We start from the raw sequence: 21252 nt of genomic DNA on the forward strand, positions 1-21252 counted from the left end.
CTTTAGTGGTGAATTTTTTAATTGCCACTAAAAAGCCTGATTTTTCTGTAGCAGCACTTTAGCAAAGTCGCCACAAAAAGTCTTTTTTTTTTTTAAAAGCGTCTGGGCTTTAAGTGGTGACTTTTTAAATATTTTGTGGCGACTAAAAGTCACCACAAAGACTTGCTACAGATTTTGGCTAGCGGATGGAAATAGTTTATGGGCTAATATTTAGGTTTGGAAATAGATGGGCCAGCGCGTGGGATTATTTATGGCCCAGTGACCATTTGTGTCCTTTCCCCTTTTTGATTTGCTAGATTGGCGGGCAAAAATGGACTAAGTTAATAAATGATCGGCTCAACTTGGACAAGTTATGCAAGTCATATTTTTATGGGCTAATTTTGTCATCCGTAGATACAAGTAAAGAGATTCCAGCTCCACCCTTAATTAGATGTTTTGAGTTTGAGTGAAAAAATTTCTAATAGGCAGTGTTTGTCCCTTGAATTGACCATCCACTGCATATCTGACTGAATTAGTTGGAACATTGAATACCAAAGTTGAACAAAGCAAATAACAAAATAAAAACACCAATATGGAAGCACAATATTTCCTTTTTTGAACTTCTCATTGATTCCAAACACTAAACCAGAAGTAAAATTAATCCGTTATTCATTAGTTCAGTTATATATGGTAACTATGAACCAAAGTATATATCACTATTAAATTCCATTCCTTAGATAGTTGTATTAATTAATACTGTAATCATGAACGGAGTTTTATAAGATCTATTTACCAAGCTTGTAATTATTGATCTCCCAGTTGAGAAAAATATATTAGCTTATTGGAGATATCAAATCTACTTATAGATTCTTAGCAAGGATTTATTTAGGGTTATTTATCATGTCTCGTACTGCTACCAATGAGTTCTTAAGTCCATTGCAAGTGAAGGAGAAGGAAAAGTCCCAGTCTCCAAAAGGCTTAAAAGTTCTTGCAATTGATGACAATGTGGTTTGTCTTAAAGTTCTCGGTTCCCTCCTCCAAAAATGTGGCTATACAGGTTAGTCACTAGTAATAGCGTACGTAGAATTTTTAGTAATAAATATATATCGGTCTATTTTCATAGTTTGATTTGTACATTGAATTTGGGGTATGGGATGTATGTAGAATTTTGCGTAAGAGGTGTTAGCCTATTGTAACAATTCGACTAGTATACGAGTTTGGATTTAGGGTTATGGGGCTCTAAGATTTGGTTTCGACCACAAATTGACGTGTACTTTATATTAATTTTTAAGTAGTGTTAGCCTATTGTGTGGTGTACGAAACAATGTGTGTCATCTATGTTCACAATTTGACTTGTACACGGAATTAAATTTGGGATGTGGGATGTACTCAAATTTTGAGTAAGAGGCGTCAAACCTATTATCACAATTCGACTAGTCACGAGTTTGGGTTTAGGGTTATGGGGGTTCTAAGATTTAATTTCTATCATAAATTGACGTTTATGTTGTATTAATTCTTAAGTAGTGTGGGCCTATTGTATGGTGTACACGCGATTTAAAACAATATGTGTCTCCTATGTTCACATTTTGACTTGTACATGATTTTGTATTTGGGGTGTGGCGTGTACGTAGAATTTTAAGTAAGAACGACCTGTTATAATAATTCAACTAGTACATGGGTTTGGTTTTACGGTTATGTGGTTTTATGATTTAATTCCTATCAAATTGACGTTTAATTTGTATTATGCCTGATGACACCTTTCACAAGAAACATTATTGTACGTTTGTTAAGTTTTCAGCGGAAACAAAGTTGTTACAAAAGTTGGTCGCAAAAAAATAGCAGTGTACTTTTTGAAGTTTTTACAGAAAAAAAAAAAAAAGTAGTTACAGGGTATAAAGGAAAGATATAAGGGATAAAGTTTGATATTGAAGCAATAGTTATCAGTTCTATCTTTTTCTGTTTTTTTCTTAGTCAGTCAATTTTATATTCACCTGATTTTTAAATGAGTTTACCGAGAGATAAGGATAAGTTGTATCTATAATGATGCTAATCGAATAGTATGCAATTTTTAAGGTTTTCGATAAGTACAATCTAAAAGCTAACTCGATCTCTTTTTTATTTGATGAAAAATCTAGTACAGTACAAGATGCCTCTTGCGTTATAAACTCCTAAACTCATGTCTAGCAATTTTATTGACCAAAAGAATTTTTATTCTATCAAATAACTTAACCTGATGGTGTAAAAATATAGTTCATCACTTGTCGGTGCACAAAACTTAAACTACAATTATGGGCAGTTTCATTTTACTAAGGAGCCAAATTTTGTTGAATATTTTGCAGTTACAACGACAAGAAATGCGAATGAAGCACTGGAGATGTTGAGGAAGAACAAAGAGAGCTTTGACATTGTCATAACTGATGTTGTTAGAGATGATATGGATGGTTTCAAGCTATTGGAAGCTATTGGCCTTGAGATGGATATTCCAGTAATAAGTAAGTATTGAACCAAAAGAGAAAAAAATATACCTCAATCTCACCAATAACGGATGTGGTGGGATGGATGAAGGATTTCTCCACCCTTAACTAGATCTTTCGAGTTCAAACTCGGGGAATAAAGATAGATGTAGTCGGACTAGTGGGTTTCGAATACCATATGGTTAAACAAGGAAAACCAAATTTTTCTCCCACTCTTTTTACTTTAATGTATTCAAAATTCAGAACCCACTGGTCCGACTACTTCGAGCATTACTTTATGCATCAGGAATTCGAAACCCACTAGTTCAAATACTCCGGGCCTATTAAAGGAGAAGTTCTCCTGCAAAGGAGTTTATCCGACTAAATCTAGACTAATCGGGTCAGTGAGTTCCGACTACCAGATAGTTAAGCAAAAAATTCCTCAATTTTCATGAGGATCTGAAATTCATTAGTCCGACTTGTAGAGAGGAATTTCTTCATTCCCAAGTTTATGAAATCAAACTTTTGGTTAAGGGTGGAACAGTAACATCCATATCATCACATTCCTTAGTGGTCCTAATTTCTCTTTCTTTGTTACCCTTCTTATAATATCAAAAGATACAAGTTTGATATGGTGACTGATTGAATTTAATTTTCAGTGACATCTGCAAATGGTGAAACTAAAACAATTGTGGAAGGAATCAAGCATGGAGCTAGTGACTACTTGGTGAAGCCTATAAAAATGGAGGATGTCAAGAATATTTTTCAACATGTTACTACTAGTAATAAAACTATAGAAGATGATCATAGTACTCCAATATCATGCAATGACACAAATGAATTTGGGGTTCAAGAATCAAGCTCATCATTGCCTCTCAAAAGAAAAAGCAAGAATAGCTTACTACAAGATGAAGATGAAGAAACAAATACTGATCAATCTAGTGGAGAATCTTGTCCTCCTAAAAAGAAAAATAGAATGCGTTGGTCTAAGGAATTGCACTACAAGTTCTTGGATGCTTATTATCAGCTTGAAGCTAATAATCTTGATAGTAAGTTTCATTACTTTTTTAAATAAAACCTCCAACTTGTTTGCTATATCACTTCCGCATTCAGATTTTAAATTTGATTGGTTCAACATTTAGTTTCTTACCACTTAACCAATTACCACTACTGAAAAAATGCGAATTTCTGATGGAACCCGTGGAAATGGGCTTGTTGTGAACACTTGCGATCGAAAATGCCATATTTCCGATGGTAACGTCAATCGAAAATTCATGTTTTTAGTAGTGGACATTTTGAAGATTATGGGTTCAATAATTGTTGAAACTTAGGAGTAGCTACTTTTTATTTATACATATCTATCATGAGTCTAAACCAAGATTTAAATTTGATGGCATGGGTTCGACTCTGAGGGTTTTAGAACTCATTGCATCGTTTTGCTAACATTTTAATAGCTTATATATATATATATATATAATACGTGTCATAAATATTGGATTAGTCCTAACACGACATGATAACTATGCTCTGCTTTGAACACATTGATTATATACTACATATGCCTCAGTAATTACACTTGATTAGTCAGATAAAATTAGTGCTTAGAGTTTCTATGGCATTGACTGCAGAGGTTGTTCCCAAGAGAATTCTTGAAATCATGAATGAACCTGGGATAACTAGAGAAAAAGTAGCAAGTCATCTTCAGGTAACACACTAGACCAATTTTTTTCTTCAAAATTTCCCCTGTATTCTCTATAAGTTTTTTTTTATTAGATTTGTAACAGATGTAACCCTTTTTTTTAAAAATAAATTATAGAAGTTTCGGAATGGCTTAAAGAAGCAAAATGTAATTTTGAATCAAGATAGTACAATTTCCACAACTTGCAATTCTCCAACAATGCCATTTACAGGGCACTCTGTTAGAAAACCTGAGTTGTCAAACAACAACATTTTTCTAAATCAGAAGCCCTGTCTCGTGCCTCGGAACCACTACGAACAATTCCTGCTTCAGCAAAATACCGGGAATTTTGCTCCAATAAGTGCCTATCCGATCGTTGATAATCGTGTTTCTCGTCCCATGTTGGCTGCTAATGTAATTTCTCAGCCTGATTTAAATAGTCTTCAGTATCTTGACCAAAATCATAGTTCGCGGAGAAATATGGACGAAGGGATCTTGAACAATATGCCTCATCATTCTGCATTTTTTGGTTATCAAGATCCTGTTTCAGGTGAAATGCAGCCAGTTATTTCAATTTGCCCATATTCAAGTGGTCCTTCTTCACTGAATTATGTTGGTGTATCTGATCATCAAATGTTTGGAGATGTTTCAGTGTCACAACAGATTACACCTATTTCATCATTTGATTCAAGTGGACTTGTTGTAAGTTCCACACCTGGTAGGTAACTCTTTATATGCTACCTTCATTTGCATTGCCATTTCAAGATTCTTATCGATTATCTGGATTTAAGTTATATACGCTAGTGGCATTGTAAGGATTTTTAGTACTATCAGGGTAGTTTAACATGTGATGGCATAAGTAACCCGGCTATGTAAGTATTTTCATAACTAGAAACACGTGTTTATTCGAGCGTAGTTCTGTTGGAAATGTGCTTGTTGGAAACCAACATAATGGAAATGTGCTTGTTGGAAACCAACGTAAATCCTAGATTTCCCGACTCAATCGAAAAAACACGTGTTTCTAGTAGTGATTTACAAGAAAGGGAGCCTTGGAGAAACGTTAAAATTATCTCCGCGTGACCTATAGTACTATACAGAGACAAATTTAGCTCAAAAATAGGGTGCACGTGAATCCATGGTCTTCCGCAAAATTAGGTATTTTCTATATATATTTCCTAGAATTAATCTATTATTATCAGCTGGCACCCATGCTACAAAAAAGTTGAATGACCCACTTGGTTGAACACTGAGTAATCACCCAAAGAAATAGAGATCAATTTCCACTTAATGCTTTCTTTTTTCTCCCTTTCTGGTGCTGCATCCATGTTCTAAAAATTCTAGATCCGCCTCGGGTCCTATAAGGTAGGGGTCCGAATCGTGGAATCAACCACCGATGTTTGCGTCTGGGTAGACTGCCCACATCATACCCCCTTGGGGTGCGACCCTTCCCTGAACCTACATGAACACGGAATTCTTCGTACACCGAACTGCCTTTTTTGGTAGTGCTTTACGAAGTACTTAAACTCTTTGTATATTATGGTGAACACGAATTACTGGTTGTTACAACATGTTGATTTCCCATTTTATTTTCCCAATTGCAGGACAGCTCGAAGGAAGGGATTTAGTTAGTTTTAATAGAAGAGGAGCTTCAGAATTTGGTGTAGAAGCTAGTGGTTCTTCAATTAACTTTTGTGGTGTTCAAATAGATGGCTTACAAGGGAATGGCCAAAATAGACTTTTGCAACTACTTCGTGATGATTCCGAGAGAAACAGCTATATGCATGAGGATAATTATACTTCATTGGATGATGACCTTAGCACAATGGTACAACAGGTATTGCCTATTTCTGAAAATGAATCCTAAAAATTAGAACAGAATTTCTAGTTGCAACACGTTGCTCATAGAAAATTACACAAGGTAGAACAAATGTGGTTGTGCAAATGTTATGTATATTTATGGATTTAAGTTATACACTTATATTGTAAGGCGTTTTTACAATATCAACGCTTCAAATTGTTATACCAAGTTCTCACCCGATCGATATTCTAAGTCGAAGAGTTACCTACTTTTATTATAGGTCAACTTTATCTCATAATATAAAATACTTATAAAAATACCTGCCTACTATCATTGCACATAACTTAAGTTCTATACATGCATACATACATATATTGTCTTTCACGTTACAACAATAACAACAACATATCTCACGAGTGGAGTCTGGGAGGGTGGGTATACGTAGACCTTACCCCTACCTTTGTGAGGTAAAGAGACTGTTTCTGATAGTCACTGTAGTCCCTCGGCTCAAGCAATTTGTGTTTCATGTTAGAATTATCATATTATACGATACATGTGTGCCCGAAGACATGTTCAAATTTAGAGGCAATGAATTCAGAATAGATGCACTTTATTATATGTGTATTGTATGTACACTTTTTAAAAAAATTCTTTTAACACATGAAATATTGCTTTATCTCTTGATCTAATTAAACTCTGTTGATTATTTTGATTTGCTTGGATATTTAATCAGAACGAAATTACTCTATGACTTTGCAGTTTCAGGACAACTCGGCTCCAAATTTGTGAAAGGAGGTCAATGACAGCTGGTCAACATTTGTGAAGAGCTAATTAAAGAAGTCAAATTAATTCCTCTTAATTTTGTGATTTGCTGCGTATGAAAAAACATTTATGCGGGGTAAGATATCAGTCATTGAGTAACATTTCCCCTTTTAATGTAATTATTGAATGTTCAATTAGTAGGTTTGTTTTTATTTTTATTCTCTTTTTTCAAATTGTGGCCTTTAATCTTTATGGAGTTATTATGATGGTGTCATCGCACCATGGCTTGTAGAATTAATTGTATTCATTAAGACCAAGATAATTTACAAAATAGAAAGAAATAAAAAATGGTTCCTATGGTTATTTCTGATCACTATGGAGCCAAATTTACAAGATTTACCTTGATTATCTATTCAATTTTCTGTTAATTAACTTTTTCAGGAACAATATAATATTCTACGATGGTGTATAAACAATTTTTCACCTAGCACAGTGCGAAATTTCTTTATTTTTTAAAACAAGTGTGCGGATCAAACCTACAGACTGCAAAAGTTGCGGGGTTTATAATAACAAGAATAATAACAATAATAACAAGAATAATAACAATAATAATAACAATAACAAGAATAATAAGAATAATAAGAATAATAAGAATAATAATAACAATAATAATAACAATAATAACAATAACAACAATAATAACAATAATAACAAGAATAATAATAATAATAATAATAACAAAAATAATAATAATAATAATAATAATAATTATTATTATTATTATTATTATTATTATTATTCTTATTATTATTATTATTATTATTATTATTATTATTATTATTATTATTATTATTACGCCTCAATCCGAAATATCATATTAGACAACCAAAAAAAGGTAACGTGTCAGACATTGACAACATTACTTTCATTTTCTACCCACAAAAGAAATATTACGTTGCATAAATATAATCATTATCGACCACCATTATCATCGCCAGTTACCAACCATCACCATCGACCATCTCTCTCATCACAATCACCATTGACAACCACCATGCATCGCTGCCGACCATTACTGTCAGTCGCTACCACACCTACCAACTCCATCATTATAATTATATCCATAGTTGTCGTCATCGTCGTCACCATCGTCGTCACCTATCACTATTACGGCCAATCTCTTCTACCAACCACCTCCACCATCACAACTAGCACCGCCACCAACTACGGCCAAATGCTTCGTCAACCACCACACATTCTTCAGCCACCCCAACAACCATCAATACCGCCAACTACTAATATCAACCAAACTCCGCCATCACAACTACTACCACCATTACCAATCACCACTATCGCGTCAGTCATTACAACACCAACCACCTCGACCGTTCACACGTATCACCACCATCATTACTAGCCACTAACACAAATCATCACCACTACAAATACCGAACATACAAATAACGAACATAAATGTTTTATATTTTGGGAAAATTACGTTCTATGCCTATTTTTGAATGAAAAAAATGATTTCACAAAAAGCTCTTGTATTTTGTTTACAGATATCCTATGAAAATTAATAATCATATAACAAATATAACATTTGTAATGTACTGCATAAACAAATCGCCCCTCTTCTTTAAATATCTCTTTTATCATTTCCCCACATGAAGATAAACATAAAATGAGGTTTAAGAAAACAATAAAGGAACGATCTAGAGAAGATTAACATGACCTCTGTACAAAAATGATATGAACGAATCATAGAAATGGTCCAAATGTTTCTTCATTAAGGGTGTGTTTGGTATGGAGGAAAATATTTTTTAAAAAATGTTTTTTAATTTTTCCATGCTTGGTTGATTAAATTTTTTTAAATTTTCTCTAGGAAAACAAATTCCTTAAAAATGATTTCCCTAGTGAAAGTAGGAAAAACAAGTTCGACAAGTGGCATTCCACATTGATTGTGTTCCCTCCACCCTTCAACACACCTCATCTTCACCCCCACCCTTGTAGCCCCCATCCCCACCGCCCCATACCCCTATCCCCGCGCCCCCACCTCCCATAACATTTGTCTTGATCATATACAAATGCTTTTAGGAAATTATTTTTTTGCTTACGTAACAAACGTAAAAAATAAGAACTTGTCAAGAAAACATCTTCCTTCATACCGAACACACCATAAAAGAAGGGGAAAAAAAAGGTAGCATTAATAGAAGAGAAGGCCATACATGAAATATTAAGAGTATGTCAAGTTAGCCAGGATAACTTGCCTACAACCAAATGAAAAGTATATCATTAATTTGAACTATCAAATGGAGTAGGCAAGTCATCCTTGGCTACTAAACAAATACTCTTTAACTTCATGTACGATCCCTCTTCTCAGTTTAAGTCCTACAAGTATGTGATGCACTTAGATGGTGTCAATGCCTCTATTTATAGCTTCAAGAATGAAAAAAGTGAACGTGATTGGCCTGGTGATGATCCTCATCTTTCTTTTTTTTCCCTATTTGACATTCTTCATGCTGGATCACTTACTATTTGGAATATATTCTTTATGATTTTGGATTAGAATTGAGTGAATACTAGTGTTCTCCTAAGGATCAATTATTCTAGTAGTTTCTCCGTCATATATAATTTTTGCAATCTCAATTGTCAATCTTATAAAAAGAACTAGTATTTTCTTGGCATGGAAAACAAATGCTACTTTTTTTTTGTTAATAATTGAGTGATAGATTTGTAGAGTAGTTATCTCGTATTATACATTCAATCGATAACAAATCGAATAATACCAGCATGCAGAAAAAAGAATCAAACAGTTTGCTAAGGAACGAAACTTCCATTCAAATTGTGCATAGTTAAAAAAAAAAAAAAAAAAAAAAAAAGAGCTATTTATTTTTCCTAAAGATAAAGAGAAGCTGAATCCAGCCCCTTGTGAAGAACCGGGATAAAGCTGCATACTATATTATACCATTTTCACTAAAGATATGGATTAATGGACCTTTGAAAAAAGCATGGTTAGAACGAATAAGACTAGGGCATCAAATCTATTTTCGGGCCCCACTAACTATCCATGTAAGGACAGTAAGGTCAATCATAATTGTTATTTCTTGTACTTAAACAATTCCAGAGGGGTCAATTGCGTCCCACCAATTTTTGCGATTTCTTAGAATTGCCTACTTTCAATTTATAAAAACCTAGCTAATTCTCACGTGTTTTCTTGTTATTATAATTAGAAAATTGTAAAGTGCAAACAAGGTATGTTAGATGGAAAATCTCCTGGCTCAAAGATGTAAAATTCATGATCTACCATGGTAGGATTTAACTCCAAATTTTACTAAAATAAATGAGCCAAAAAAACCTTATTACAACTCTTGTCACCCAAGACTTAACGGGAACATTTGCCTCAACAATTCCTCAATTGCTATACTCCTTCAAGTCTACTCTAACTTGAAGCAAAAATGTTGGTGAGAACAAAGTCTCATATTGATAGTTGAAAAGAAAAATGATCTACGGATAAGGTATTGGATACTCCTAATAGTGTGAGGCTTTTTGGAGAAAATCGTGTCGGCTTGGCTCAAAGCCGACAATATCACATCGTATTAAGAGTATTCGTGGACCATTTTATCCCAACAACTGGTATCAGAGCTAATGATTTGGCGGGATGAGTATGAAAATGACGGAGTGTAATTTGAGGCCCGACTTATGGGTCTGTTTACAACAATTACCCATAACTTTGAAGATGCATACACAGCCTTTCGGCTAAATACTCTGACAATGTGGGTGACACACAAACACATTGAATCTCTGACTCGTGAATTATGGTATGAGTCATGCATAACTTAGTTCGAGGGGAGAATGTTGGGTGTGTGAACAAAGTCCAATGCTGATAGCTGAAAAGAAAAATGAGCTACTTATAAGGTATTGAATACTCTTAATGGTGTGAGACATTTTGGAGAAAATCGTGCGGACTTTACCCAAATGGATAATATCACACCATATTAAGAGTATTCTTTGACCGTTTACTCTAACAACAAATTGGTTACAACTTACAACTCAAAATTAATACAATTGGTTTACGACTGAACCCAATGAATCAGGCAATATAATGATACAAGGACCAATTCTTCAACTTGGTTCGTCACACACTTCTTGTAAATAGTTTCAAACTTTAAGACTTTAATTTCTCAATTGCTCTCAACTACGGCAAGATCTGTCAATAGCGCGTGTGTCTCCTGCAAAACATCACTTGCACTGTATATAAATATGAACTCATTAGTATCACAAGCGGTTAACACTTCTATAAAGGAAATAAAATTAGTTAGAATTCCACATGGATAAGGACTATATAGCTTTCCTACAATTTTTTCAACATAAAATAGCGTGTTTGACCACACTCTTAAAATCAACTTATTTTGAAAAGTATTTTTCAAAAAAATACTTTTGATGAGAAGTTTTTTGTGTTTGACTAATCAATTTGAAAAGCACCTTTAAACACCAATTAATATTTGGCCAAGCTTTTAAAAAGTGCTTTTAAGTGTATTTTTTCAAAAGTGATTTTAAAAAAGGGGAAACTTCAAAAATATACAATTGCTCACTTACATTGCAAAAAGTAGCTCAAAACTTACATTGCAAAGCTTTAGCCCCAAAACACTTTTATACAGTGTTATACACTTACACACAAAAATGAAACAAAAAACAGAGGAGAGAGAAAGTCCCCCTTCTTTCTAAATTTTATGACCATTGTCTTAAAATCTAGCCAGTAAACCTTCTTGTTTTTCCGATGGGGATGCCGACCGGTGGTCCTTCATCAAATCCCCTAGTCAATATTACTAATCCACCAGAAAGCAATCTCAATTTCAACATTCCCAATACCAAATCTCCATCCTATGCTTCTTCTGTCACAGATCCCTCTTGTCAAGAACAAGGAATAGTGATGGCGCGAAGAACTACACACAATGGGCAGCCAGCACTGGTCTTCAAAGCTTCAAAATATTACGGTGCTATGACATCCCTGTGTAGAAGAACGATTGTAGGAAGATTTCTGAAATCTCGCCCACAAATTGACATTCTCATATCAAGGTTCTGTGAAACTTATCCTCTAAAAAGGACAGTTAACATCGGTGTTTTTGACAATTTCAATATCTTTCTTACTTTTAACAAAGATGCGGATCTCAATTTTATATTATATAAAAGGGTTATTGATTTAGAAGGTTATCAAATATGGTTGCAAAAATGGACTCCGGATTTCAAGCTAGAGGAAGATACACCTATCGTCCCTGTTTGGGTTTTACTTCCAGGTCTTCCTTTCCATATGCATAATTGGAATTACGTCAAACAGATCGCTAGTGTTGTTGGTACTCCAATCGAAATAGATGTAGCCGCCAAAAATATGAATAGACCTAGTATGGCTAAGGTAAGAGTGGAAATTAATCTATTGAAGCCTCTAATTCATTCTATTTGGGTGGAAACTGAAGATGAGAATTCCCCCTTGAGAGGATATTCTCAAAAAATTGAGTATGAAAACATTCCCAAATATTGCAAACATTGTAAGAAGCTTGGGCATTCCATGATCGACTATCGTGCGTTAATAAAGAAAAAAGAGATGGAAAAAAAGGAGGCACAACAGAAGGCTCAGCTAGACAAGGAACACGAGCATATCGATGCTACAGAGCAACCAAAATAGTCCACAAAGAACCAAGAGGAACCTACAGTCACTCCAAAGAGAGGTAGAGAAATACAGAATAAGAAACCTCACAATAAAGGCAAAACGAGAGGGAGGAGTGAACCACCCAAAGGGATGTACAAACCAACAGGGAGCATATTTGGGAAGGATAAACCACATCCAACTTCTACAGCTGGTTTTGTGAATCAAGAAGAGGTGACAGAGGCAACAAATGCAGAAAAAGATTCTAATCAGTCTAATAAGCAGCTGGAACATCATAAAGATCCAGTAGGAAACTCTAAGGACACTACTGAGGAAGTCCAACCTAATGAGGGAAAGGAAAGAGAAAAGGATTTGAATAAAAATCAGAACTTTAACATGGAAGATGGGATTCAAGAAGTCCTGATTAATCAAAAGCACAAAAGTCCCATTCCAATTAAGAACTCCAATGAATTGCAAGTTGACATCTTTAATGGAGAATGGGAAAAAGTGGACAACAGAAAAAATAAAAGGAAAAATGGAAAGAAATCAAGTTCACGAGGAGGAAACCAGACAATGAAAATATTCAATGATGAGGCAGTTACAGCCATTACTCAAAACAGTTTTGATGAGCTAATGGAAGAAGCTGAGGATCAAATGACAAGCACTAGCAAGTCAAGACCAAATAGCAACATAAAGGATATCATGAATGCAGATGAGGAAGAGTCAGATTCTCAAGATGAATGGGCAGATAGAACATCATCTTCAGAAGAGGATACATCAGAAGAATCATCAGAGGATGAGAAGGAGGAAACACCAAAAAAAAAAATTGAGTATAAACATAAGAAGGAAAGAGGAGGTGGTAACAAATATTGAAAGTGGTAAACAGGATGAAGCTTCTACTAAGCACAACCTGAATGATAGGAAAGAACAGAAGAACAAAGTCACTCCTACCACCAAAAACAAAAAAAGGACTCTAACAAAACCTTCAAAGTTTATCTTCAATGATTGGAGTCCTTAACTGGAATATTAGGGGCATGAAGTCCCATGCCTCCAGGGAGAGGCTTAAATTCTTGATTGATAGTCATAAGATCTCTTTGGTTGCTATTCAGGAGCAATTCATAAAAGAGACAAAAATTGAGAGGTATAAGTATTCTCTAGGTATGCAAAATTGTTACGCCAATTGCAGCAACAAAATTTGGGTGTTCTGGAAACAAGACCTTAATTGTTCGATTTATTTTAGTGAGGACCAGATGACTACTTGTAAGATTCAAATAGATGATCAAACTCTGTTTATTTCAATAGTATATGTAAAATCTAGTGCTTCTAGCAGAGAAGACTTGTGGATGTACATGAGAATACTTGCATCAATTATCAACTCTTCTTAGGCAGTAACAGGGGATTTCAATAGCATTCTAAGAATGGAGAAGAAGCAAGGGGGTAATCCACACAAACGAAGTAAGAGTATGCGTTTCATGGAGTGTTTAAATGACTGTGCCCTTACTGATATTGGTTACACAGGCAGTAACTTTACTTGGTGTAATGAAAGGAAAGAGGAAGATATTATCTGGAAAAGTTTAGACATAATGGTATGCAATAACAGTTGGTACGATAATTTCTCCCACAGTAATGTACAACATTTGCCTAGAGTGGGTTCAGACCACTGTCCTCACTGTCCTCTACTTATTACCTTTGGCAACATTGTTGAGCCTCACATTAAGTACTTCAGATTTTTAAACTTTTGGACAGATTTTGAAGACTTTCAAGAGATTGTTAAGGAGAATTGGTCCTCTCATATTGCTGGCAACATATTTTGGTAGGTGCACCAAAAAATGAAGAATACTAGGAAGACCTTGAGTATTTGGTCTAAAACAAAAATAGGAAACATTTTTGAAAGAACTCAGCTGTTAGAAAAAGAAGCAAGTGAGAGTGAAGAGAAATACATGAGCTCCCTTAACCAGTCTGATAGAATGAACATGAATAGAATTAAAGCTGAGTTAATCACTCATCACAAGCATGTTGATACTTTTTTTAGGCAAAAGGCTAATCTAAAATGAAACTTGGAGGATGGTGAAAACACCAGGTATTTTCACTCTATTGTCAAAGGCAGAAGGAAGTTTCTTCAGATTCACAGAATCATGGTTGATGGCAACTGGATAGAAGGGGATGATGAAATTGGCAAAGCTGCTGCAGACTTTTATCAAAAACTTTTTTCCAAGGGTAATAACAATGTGGATAACAGCATGTTGGATTTGATTCCTAAATGCATCAGTCAAGAGAATAATCAAAGTCTGCTTAAAGATCCAACAGATGAGGAGATCAAAGAAGCTGTATTTAGAATAAATCCCAATAGTTCTCCAGGTCCAGATGGATACAGTGGGATGTTCTTTCAAAAGGCATGGGACATCATAGGACCAGATATAACTCTTCTAGTCAAAACTGTTTTCAATGGAGAGCAAATGCCCAAGTATTTCACAAATACTTGCTTGGTGTTGCTACCTAAAGTGGAGGCTCCTCAAACTTTCTCAGAATTTAGGCCAATTAGCTTAAGGAATGTAACTCAAAAAATAGTCTCCAAAGTAATGAACCAGAGACACACTCATATATTACCAAAGATAATTTCCCTCAATCAGAGTGGCTTCATTAAAGGGAGAGCAATTGGTGAAAATGTGCTTCTGGCACAAGAGATCATTCATGAGATCAAAAAGAAAAATAAAGGAGGCAATGTCATTTTTAAAATTGATATGAATAAGGCATATGACAGGATGTCTTGGCAATTCATCTGCACAGTTATGAAAAGAATGGGTTTTGATGATAGATGGATCGATAATGTGTGGAATCTCTTATCCAACTACTGGTACACTGTTATAATCAATGGCAAAAGACATGGATTCTTTCAATCACAAAGAGGAGTTAAACAAGGAGACCCCATTTCACCTTCTCTTTTCATTATTGCAGCTGAAACACTTTCGTTAATGCTTAATAAACTATATGAAAAGCCTTCTTTCAATGGATTCTCAATGGCTACCATTAAAGATTAACCACTTAGCATATGCTGATGATTTGATTATTTTTTGTTCAAGTAAGACAAAAACACTGGAACTGATCACAGAATGCTTGAGGAAGTATGAAGAAAGCTCTGGGCAACAAATAAATAGAAACAAAAGCTATTTCATCATGGACAAAGACAACTCCTCAAAAAGGGTCGAGATAGTGTCAAGAATACTTTTCAAGTAAAAAAAGAAGAATTTCCTATCACATACTTGGGTTGTCCACTATGGAAGGAAAAAATAGAGTATTGATGCATCTACCTCCATTAGAATCAAGATTTCTGATTTCATGAATAATGGTGAGTGGAATATCCATAAATTAATCCAATGCCTGCCAGTTCACTTAGTTAATTTGATCCAAGGAATTGCTATTAAATCTTCAAATCTAGATGATATTCCTATGTGGACAATCAACTCAGATGGAAAATTTAGTAGTAAATCAACTTGGGATCTTCTTAGGGTAAAAGGAAATAATACTTTTACCAATAGAATGATATGGCATAATAAGAGCCCTCTCAAAATCTGTTTCTTTCTTTGGAGAGTATTACAAAACAAGGTGGCAGTGGATCTAAACCTCACTAGATTCAAAGTCCACTTGCCTTCTAGATGTTCTTGTTGCAGGAATTTTGATCAGGAAACTGTTGAACACCTTTTTTACTCTGGACAAACTGCTCAACTCATTTGGAAGCATTAGAACAAGCAATTTGGGATACTCCAAAGTCATAGCTGCTTGACATTACTGTTGATGAACTGGTGGATTTCAAAAGGCTAAAATCCTATCTAAAAGCTCATGTTACAGATCCTTCCAAGCATTATTATTTGGAAAATTTGGAGGGCTAGATGTAAGCACAAATTTGAAGACATAAAAATGAACAACATGGGCATTCTACACCATATTAATGCACAAACAGTGATGATTGCTCATAAACAGTTCAGAAGCATCAACCCTTTCATGCAGTGGGAGCAATTCTACAACATTTATGAAACTGCCAAGGATAAAATCATTTCAATTCCAGTTATATGGTCAAGACCTAGGCAAGGGTACTACAAGCTCAACATAGATGACTGCACCAAAGGATATCCAGGACCAAGTGGAAGAGGAGGCATAATTATAGATGATCAAGGCAACATGAAGATAGCATGTGGAGAAGCTTTTGGTAATATCACCAACAACATGGCAGAGGCTCAAGCTCTAGAAATAGGCTTTTAATAGTGTGTTGATAATAATATCAAGAATTTAGAAGTAGAAGTTGATTCCAAACTTCTGATGGACTGGATCCTTAACAACATTGATACACCATGGAGCCTGTGGGACAAGATTAGAAAACTCAGGACTCTTCTTGAGCAGATGGATAATTGGAATGTATATCATTGCTTTAGAGAATGAAATAAAGTAGCCGACTGCCTAGCCAACTGGGATCTTCAATGCACAAGTAAAAAATGGATCACACAACACCAACAATTGCCAAGAGAAGCTAGAGGAGAATTTCTTATGAACAAGATTGGCATGCCTTCATTCAGAATGGTTAACAAAAAGAACTTTTTTTCTTTAGATAGAGACATGTATAGATTCTACACTTTTGATGTTCCATGAGGAATTTGTATAGTTGAGGCAGCTACCTCACTAATTTTTGAGAGCTAACATAGAAATCCTACTTTCCTTATAGAATAGGGGATGTCCTATTCTAACTAGGTACAAGGAGGCTTTCCTCCTCTGCTGTGTAATTTTGCTCAGCAATAAAAGGCATCCACTCTAAATAGAGTCGGATGATTTAAAAAAAATTACACTTACACACAAAAGACAGGTACATTATGTATATAGGTATTTGAAGGTGTATAATGTATAGGTATATACATTAAAAAATATAATTATACACGAAAATACGCACGTATACACAATTACAAAAATATTGTATAATGTGTAGGTATATACACTAAAAAAATATAATTGTACAATATTATACATGAAAATACGCACTTATACACATTTATACACAATTATACAATATTGTATAAGTATAAAATATAGATCTGGACTGATTACATTATGTATATGGGTGTATAAACATGTATAATAGTGTATAAAAGGCGTGTATACACTCATATATGATATTATACACTATTATACACCCACTACCCCTGCACCTACCGGTTTGTCCACCTTCATCGACTTCCTCACCATCGGCGCGACCTGAGATTTCTCACCGGAACTCATCATCGGAGCTTCGTCGTGCAACAACCACAACGCCAGCGAACTAGATCTAGGGTTTGTGGAGGAGAGAGAGGAGGAGGATGTTTCCTCTGGCGGCGGCGGTAGATCTGCTGTGGTGGGGGCGGCACGGGAGAGAGAGAATGAGGGAAAGGGGAGAGAGAGAGAAGAGAGAGAGAAGAGAGAGAGAGGAGGTTGGGTAATTTTTTGTAAGATTTGAAAAGGTGGGTCAATTTTGGTAGCATTGTTACCCTATTTAACATACAACATAATTATCTCTTTAAAAAAAAGTACTTTTGAGCAAAAATTACTTTTTTTCAGCTTCTGCTACTTCTCAAAAACACTTATTTTCTCCTAAAAGCTTGACCAAACTCTTCACTTTTAAAAATAAGCACTTGTTGTAAAAAAAAAAAAAAAAACCCCAATTATAATCGATTAAGAGATATTTTGACTTTATGAAATAATCATCTGTGAGATTAGTTCTTACCTTTTTAAAAATTTGTCTCACAAAATGAGATAAGAGAAATACTTCTTTTTAATACTCTAAGAAGAATGGTATAAGATATGTATTTTTGCGCCTCACGATTTCTAACCACATTTCATCTAATACAATATACATTGTATTAGAAATGTAATGCTCCACTATATCACACATAAAAAAAAAATGAATTAGGAGGGTGAAATTGGGATTACACTCCATACATTTACTGTACTTAGAATTGGTAGCATATAAAGTCAAATCTTAATAAGAGGATTCATGCATATCAATAAAATTAGCTTCTACATTGGGTTGCACGTGCATCTCGTGCGTCACACGTGGATCCCGTGCATCACACATGCATCACACATCAAATAATGTGGGAAAAAGTTGGAATGCTTTTCTCTATCATCAAGGGAGAATGAGTAAGAGAGTGAAGGCTTTACGAACAATTTTTGCACTTATGTCAATGTATGACTCATCCTCTTCTCATCAATTGTGCAACTCTCAACTATTCCTATTGTGTGGGCCGTCCATTAACTTATCCAGTCTTGGTGCCGAAACCCAGTACTTGTTTTTGGATCAATAGTTCACCTTGTTGGAAGTATCTTTTTGTATTGGTTTGAATTAGTCTTCAACAAGTATAAAAATATGTTTGACGTGCCTTAATACTAATCAACTACTATTGTGAAAGAGTAGCATTATACGACTAAATCGTGCTTAGCATTAGCTTAGTCGTGAAATAGGAAAATTAGAATATATAGTTTTGGATCTTTTGTGCTTCATACGGCATGTCATACTTACACATAATTTCAATTTTTAATGTCACGCCCACAATATGACATGAGATCAATGTAGAAAATGCGCGAAAGTCTATTTCACTTGGTTTTAGCTTTATGGTGCTATGAGGAAGCACCATGACAAAGGGTGTTAATGTGGCGGCATCTGATAATTTTCGTTATCGATGGCATCGACGTCGGTCATTCGCAAGTAGTCGCCTTTTTTCTTTCCCACTTCTTGTATTATCGTTCCTCCTCAGTGAGACCACAATATTTCTTATTGAGAAGCGGCGAATGGAGGAGGCAAAAGTGGCCCTCAAGACTCAAGAGGCTAAGAAGATATGGAGCAGAAGCGGAGCTGCAGTTGTTGGCGGACATGAAGGAGAAAAAAGGAAAGGGGAAACAAAAGAAGTTGTTACAATCACCGCTTTAAGTGGTCAACATAGTCGCCCGATTTTTCCAGCAACTATTGGGGTTTTACTCATTTTTTGTTTTTTGGGCCTTTTTCTTCGATCAATTGGCTATTCATATCAAGCCTTATATCTCGCTCCGCTCATTGCCGGGGTTGTTTGAGCGGGAGTAGCCAACCTTACTTATTTTAGTTATAACTTCTTCAGTGAACGGACGATTCTAGTCTCTACATATTTAGGCATAAGTATTTCTTCATTTTTTATTTTTTTTTGGTGAGATTTTTATGAAAGAGATCAATTTTATTAACTGAAATAGCATATGTAACTCTCTCCAATATTTTTAGGTTTACTTGTTGGTCCCTTCCCTGCTGCTGCAGGTGATCCTATCTTTCAGCTAAGCCGACAAAGTGTTAATCATGAATCCGCCAATTTTTTTGCGTCATTGTGCTCTCAAAACTTGGACATTTAAGCTTTTTGTTGCTGCAGCTTTGTGCATAGGCTTGGTGATAAACAAATGTTTACCCAAGGCACAAAAAAACAGATGGGGAGTTAATAGAGAGAGAGAGATTTGGAAGCAACACCGGCTTGGAAGATATTTCTTCCTAAAGATTGCAATGTTTGTTAGTTTTAAAAGAGTCCCGTTAGTAAAATAAGTACTGTTAGTAAATAAAATTCCTATCTGATAGGTTTGTCCTAGTCTTTAGAAGTAGTTTTATACGTGGATTGTTATCTAGTTTTTAGGAGAAAGCTTTGTAGGGTAGTTCCTAATTTTTAGCTTAAGTCTGCTGTGTTTTTTTGCTATATAAAGACTGCAGTAGCAGCATTGAAAAGTATCTGTCAAGGAAATTTCTTTTCATGTTTACTGCCTCTCTTTCTCTATTCTATTTTTGTTTCTTAGATTTGGTGCAATCTGATGATGGGATATTTATTTTCCAAAAGAAGTATGTGCGAGAAATTTTAGACAGGTTCAAGATGCTGAGCTGCAATCCCACCAACACACCAGTTGAGTTTGGCTTAAAACTAAACAAAGCTGGGAGAGGAACGAAGGTGGATAGCACGCTTTACAAACAAATTGTGGGCAGTTTAATGTACCTAACTGTGGGGTCCAGTCCCCTATCCCATATTTTAAGGAATAAAGATTTTTCTTCCTTTGACAAAATCACATTGGTAGCAATTGTGGAATTGGCCAACAAGCCAATTCTTTTGTTCACATTTTCGTGATGTAAGCGCTTACCTCATCATAGTCGTGACGTAAGCGCTTACCTCATCATAGTCGTGACGTAAGCGCTTACCTCATCATAGGAAATTCATTCCTATAAATAGGCAGCTTATGATTCATTTGTAACACACCAAGATCATTTGCTATACACATCAAAATCTTAGACAATACATCTGAGTGAGAGCAAAGTGAAGTGTTCCATAGACTGTAAGAAAATAGTCTGTGAAGAAAAATAGAGTGTGAGTGATATTATAGTGAGGTGGGAAAATCAAAAGAGTGTTATTTCTTTTGAGGGTGTAGTGGTCTTAGGAGTATTTGTACTCGTTACTACACAGTGTAAAATTCCTCGCTATAGTGATATCAGCTGCTCCTCTTGGCCGTGGTTTTTCCCTTATTTAGAAGGGTTTCCACGTAAAATCTTGGTGTCATTATTGCTGCATTTTATTCTTGCTGATTTAACCATAAGTTAGTGTTCCACGTTTATCACTAATACCGTGAATATTATTTTTTGCGGGTCTATTTTATTCCCATCACTAACTGCCACAAGGCCCGACATTATGTATGCAGTAAGTCTTGTAAGTAGATATATGGAGAGTCCAACGGAAATGCATTTGTTAGCTGCGAAGAGAATTCTTCGCTACTTACAAGGAACGAAAGATTTTGGCATTTTCTACAAGGAGAAAAGTCAGATTTGATTGGCTTTACGGACAGCGACTATGCAGGAGATCAAGACGACAGAAAGAGCACTTCCGGTTATGTTTTTATGCTAGGCACAGGGGCTGTTTCATGGTCTTCC

At 35.2% G+C, this 21252-nt stretch overlaps 4 protein-coding genes and 1 non-coding gene across 6 annotated transcripts; all 5 read left to right on the top strand.

The window, feature by feature from the left end:
- The first annotated feature begins 879 nt into the window (after positions 1-879).
- LOC132601266 (two-component response regulator ORR22-like) lies at positions 880-4836 on the top strand. The gene is made up of 5 exons (XM_060314366.1): positions 880-1036; positions 2319-2471; positions 3092-3481; positions 4061-4137; positions 4249-4836. Exons 1-5 carry the CDS (start codon positions 880-882, stop codon positions 4834-4836), a joined length of 1365 nt encoding a protein of 454 aa, XP_060170349.1.
- A 602-nt stretch (positions 4837-5438) lies between these two features.
- Positions 5439-7006, top strand: LOC132602121 (uncharacterized). 2 transcript variants are annotated; one of them, XM_060315127.1, is made up of 3 exons: positions 5439-5624; positions 5712-5944; positions 6668-7006. In XM_060315127.1, exons 1-3 carry the CDS (start codon positions 5570-5572, stop codon positions 6695-6697), a joined length of 318 nt encoding a protein of 105 aa, XP_060171110.1. In that variant the 5' UTR covers positions 5439-5569; the 3' UTR covers positions 6698-7006. The 2 variants fall into 2 exon arrangements, with proteins under 2 accessions (XP_060171110.1, XP_060171111.1); XM_060315128.1 differs by having other exon boundaries at positions 5439-5609.
- Positions 7007-8350: 1344 nt separating this feature from the next.
- LOC132604717 (U6 spliceosomal RNA) lies at positions 8351-8454 on the top strand. The gene has a single exon (XR_009568820.1). It is a non-coding gene; the product is annotated as a U6 spliceosomal RNA (small nuclear RNA).
- Positions 8455-11450: 2996 nt separating this feature from the next.
- On the top strand, positions 11451-12353 carry LOC132601267 (uncharacterized). The gene has a single exon (XM_060314367.1). It carries the CDS (start codon positions 11451-11453, stop codon positions 12351-12353), a length of 903 nt encoding a protein of 300 aa, XP_060170350.1.
- Positions 12354-12467: 114 nt separating this feature from the next.
- On the top strand, positions 12468-13187 carry LOC132601268 (nucleolin 1-like). The gene has a single exon (XM_060314369.1). The coding sequence runs from the start codon at positions 12468-12470 to the stop codon at positions 13185-13187; it is 720 nt and encodes a 239-aa protein (XP_060170352.1).
- Positions 13188-21252: the final 8065 nt, after the last annotated feature.

The sequence above is a fragment of the Lycium barbarum genome, chromosome 7, assembly GCF_019175385.1.
Source record: "Lycium barbarum isolate Lr01 chromosome 7, ASM1917538v2, whole genome shotgun sequence".
Taxonomy (NCBI): Eukaryota; Viridiplantae; Streptophyta; class Magnoliopsida; order Solanales; family Solanaceae; genus Lycium; species Lycium barbarum.

What these genes read in the sequence shown, in the direction of transcription:
- LOC132601268 (XM_060314369.1), top strand. Translation starts at nt 12,468, where the DNA reads ATGTACAAACCAACAGGGAGCATATTTGGGAAGGATAAACCACATCCA.
- LOC132602121 (XM_060315127.1), top strand. Translation starts at nt 5,570, where the DNA reads ATGAACACGGAATTCTTCGTACACCGAACTGCCTTTTTTGGTAGTGCT. An exon ending in TTTTGGTAGTGCTTTACGAA is followed by an intron (nt 5,625 to 5,711) that starts GTACTTAAACTC and finishes TCCCAATTGCAG; the next exon opens with GACAGCTCGAAGGAAGGGAT. An exon ending in TTAGCACAATGGTACAACAG is followed by an intron (nt 5,945 to 6,667) that starts GTATTGCCTATT and finishes ATGACTTTGCAG; the next exon opens with TTTCAGGACAACTCGGCTCC.
- LOC132601266 (XM_060314366.1), top strand. Translation starts at nt 880, where the DNA reads ATGTCTCGTACTGCTACCAATGAGTTCTTAAGTCCATTGCAAGTGAAG. An exon ending in CCAAAAATGTGGCTATACAG is followed by an intron (nt 1,037 to 2,318) that starts GTTAGTCACTAG and finishes AATATTTTGCAG; the next exon opens with TTACAACGACAAGAAATGCG. An exon ending in AAGTAGCAAGTCATCTTCAG is followed by an intron (nt 4,138 to 4,248) that starts GTAACACACTAG and finishes AATAAATTATAG; the next exon opens with AAGTTTCGGAATGGCTTAAA.
- LOC132601267 (XM_060314367.1), top strand. Translation starts at nt 11,451, where the DNA reads ATGGGGATGCCGACCGGTGGTCCTTCATCAAATCCCCTAGTCAATATT.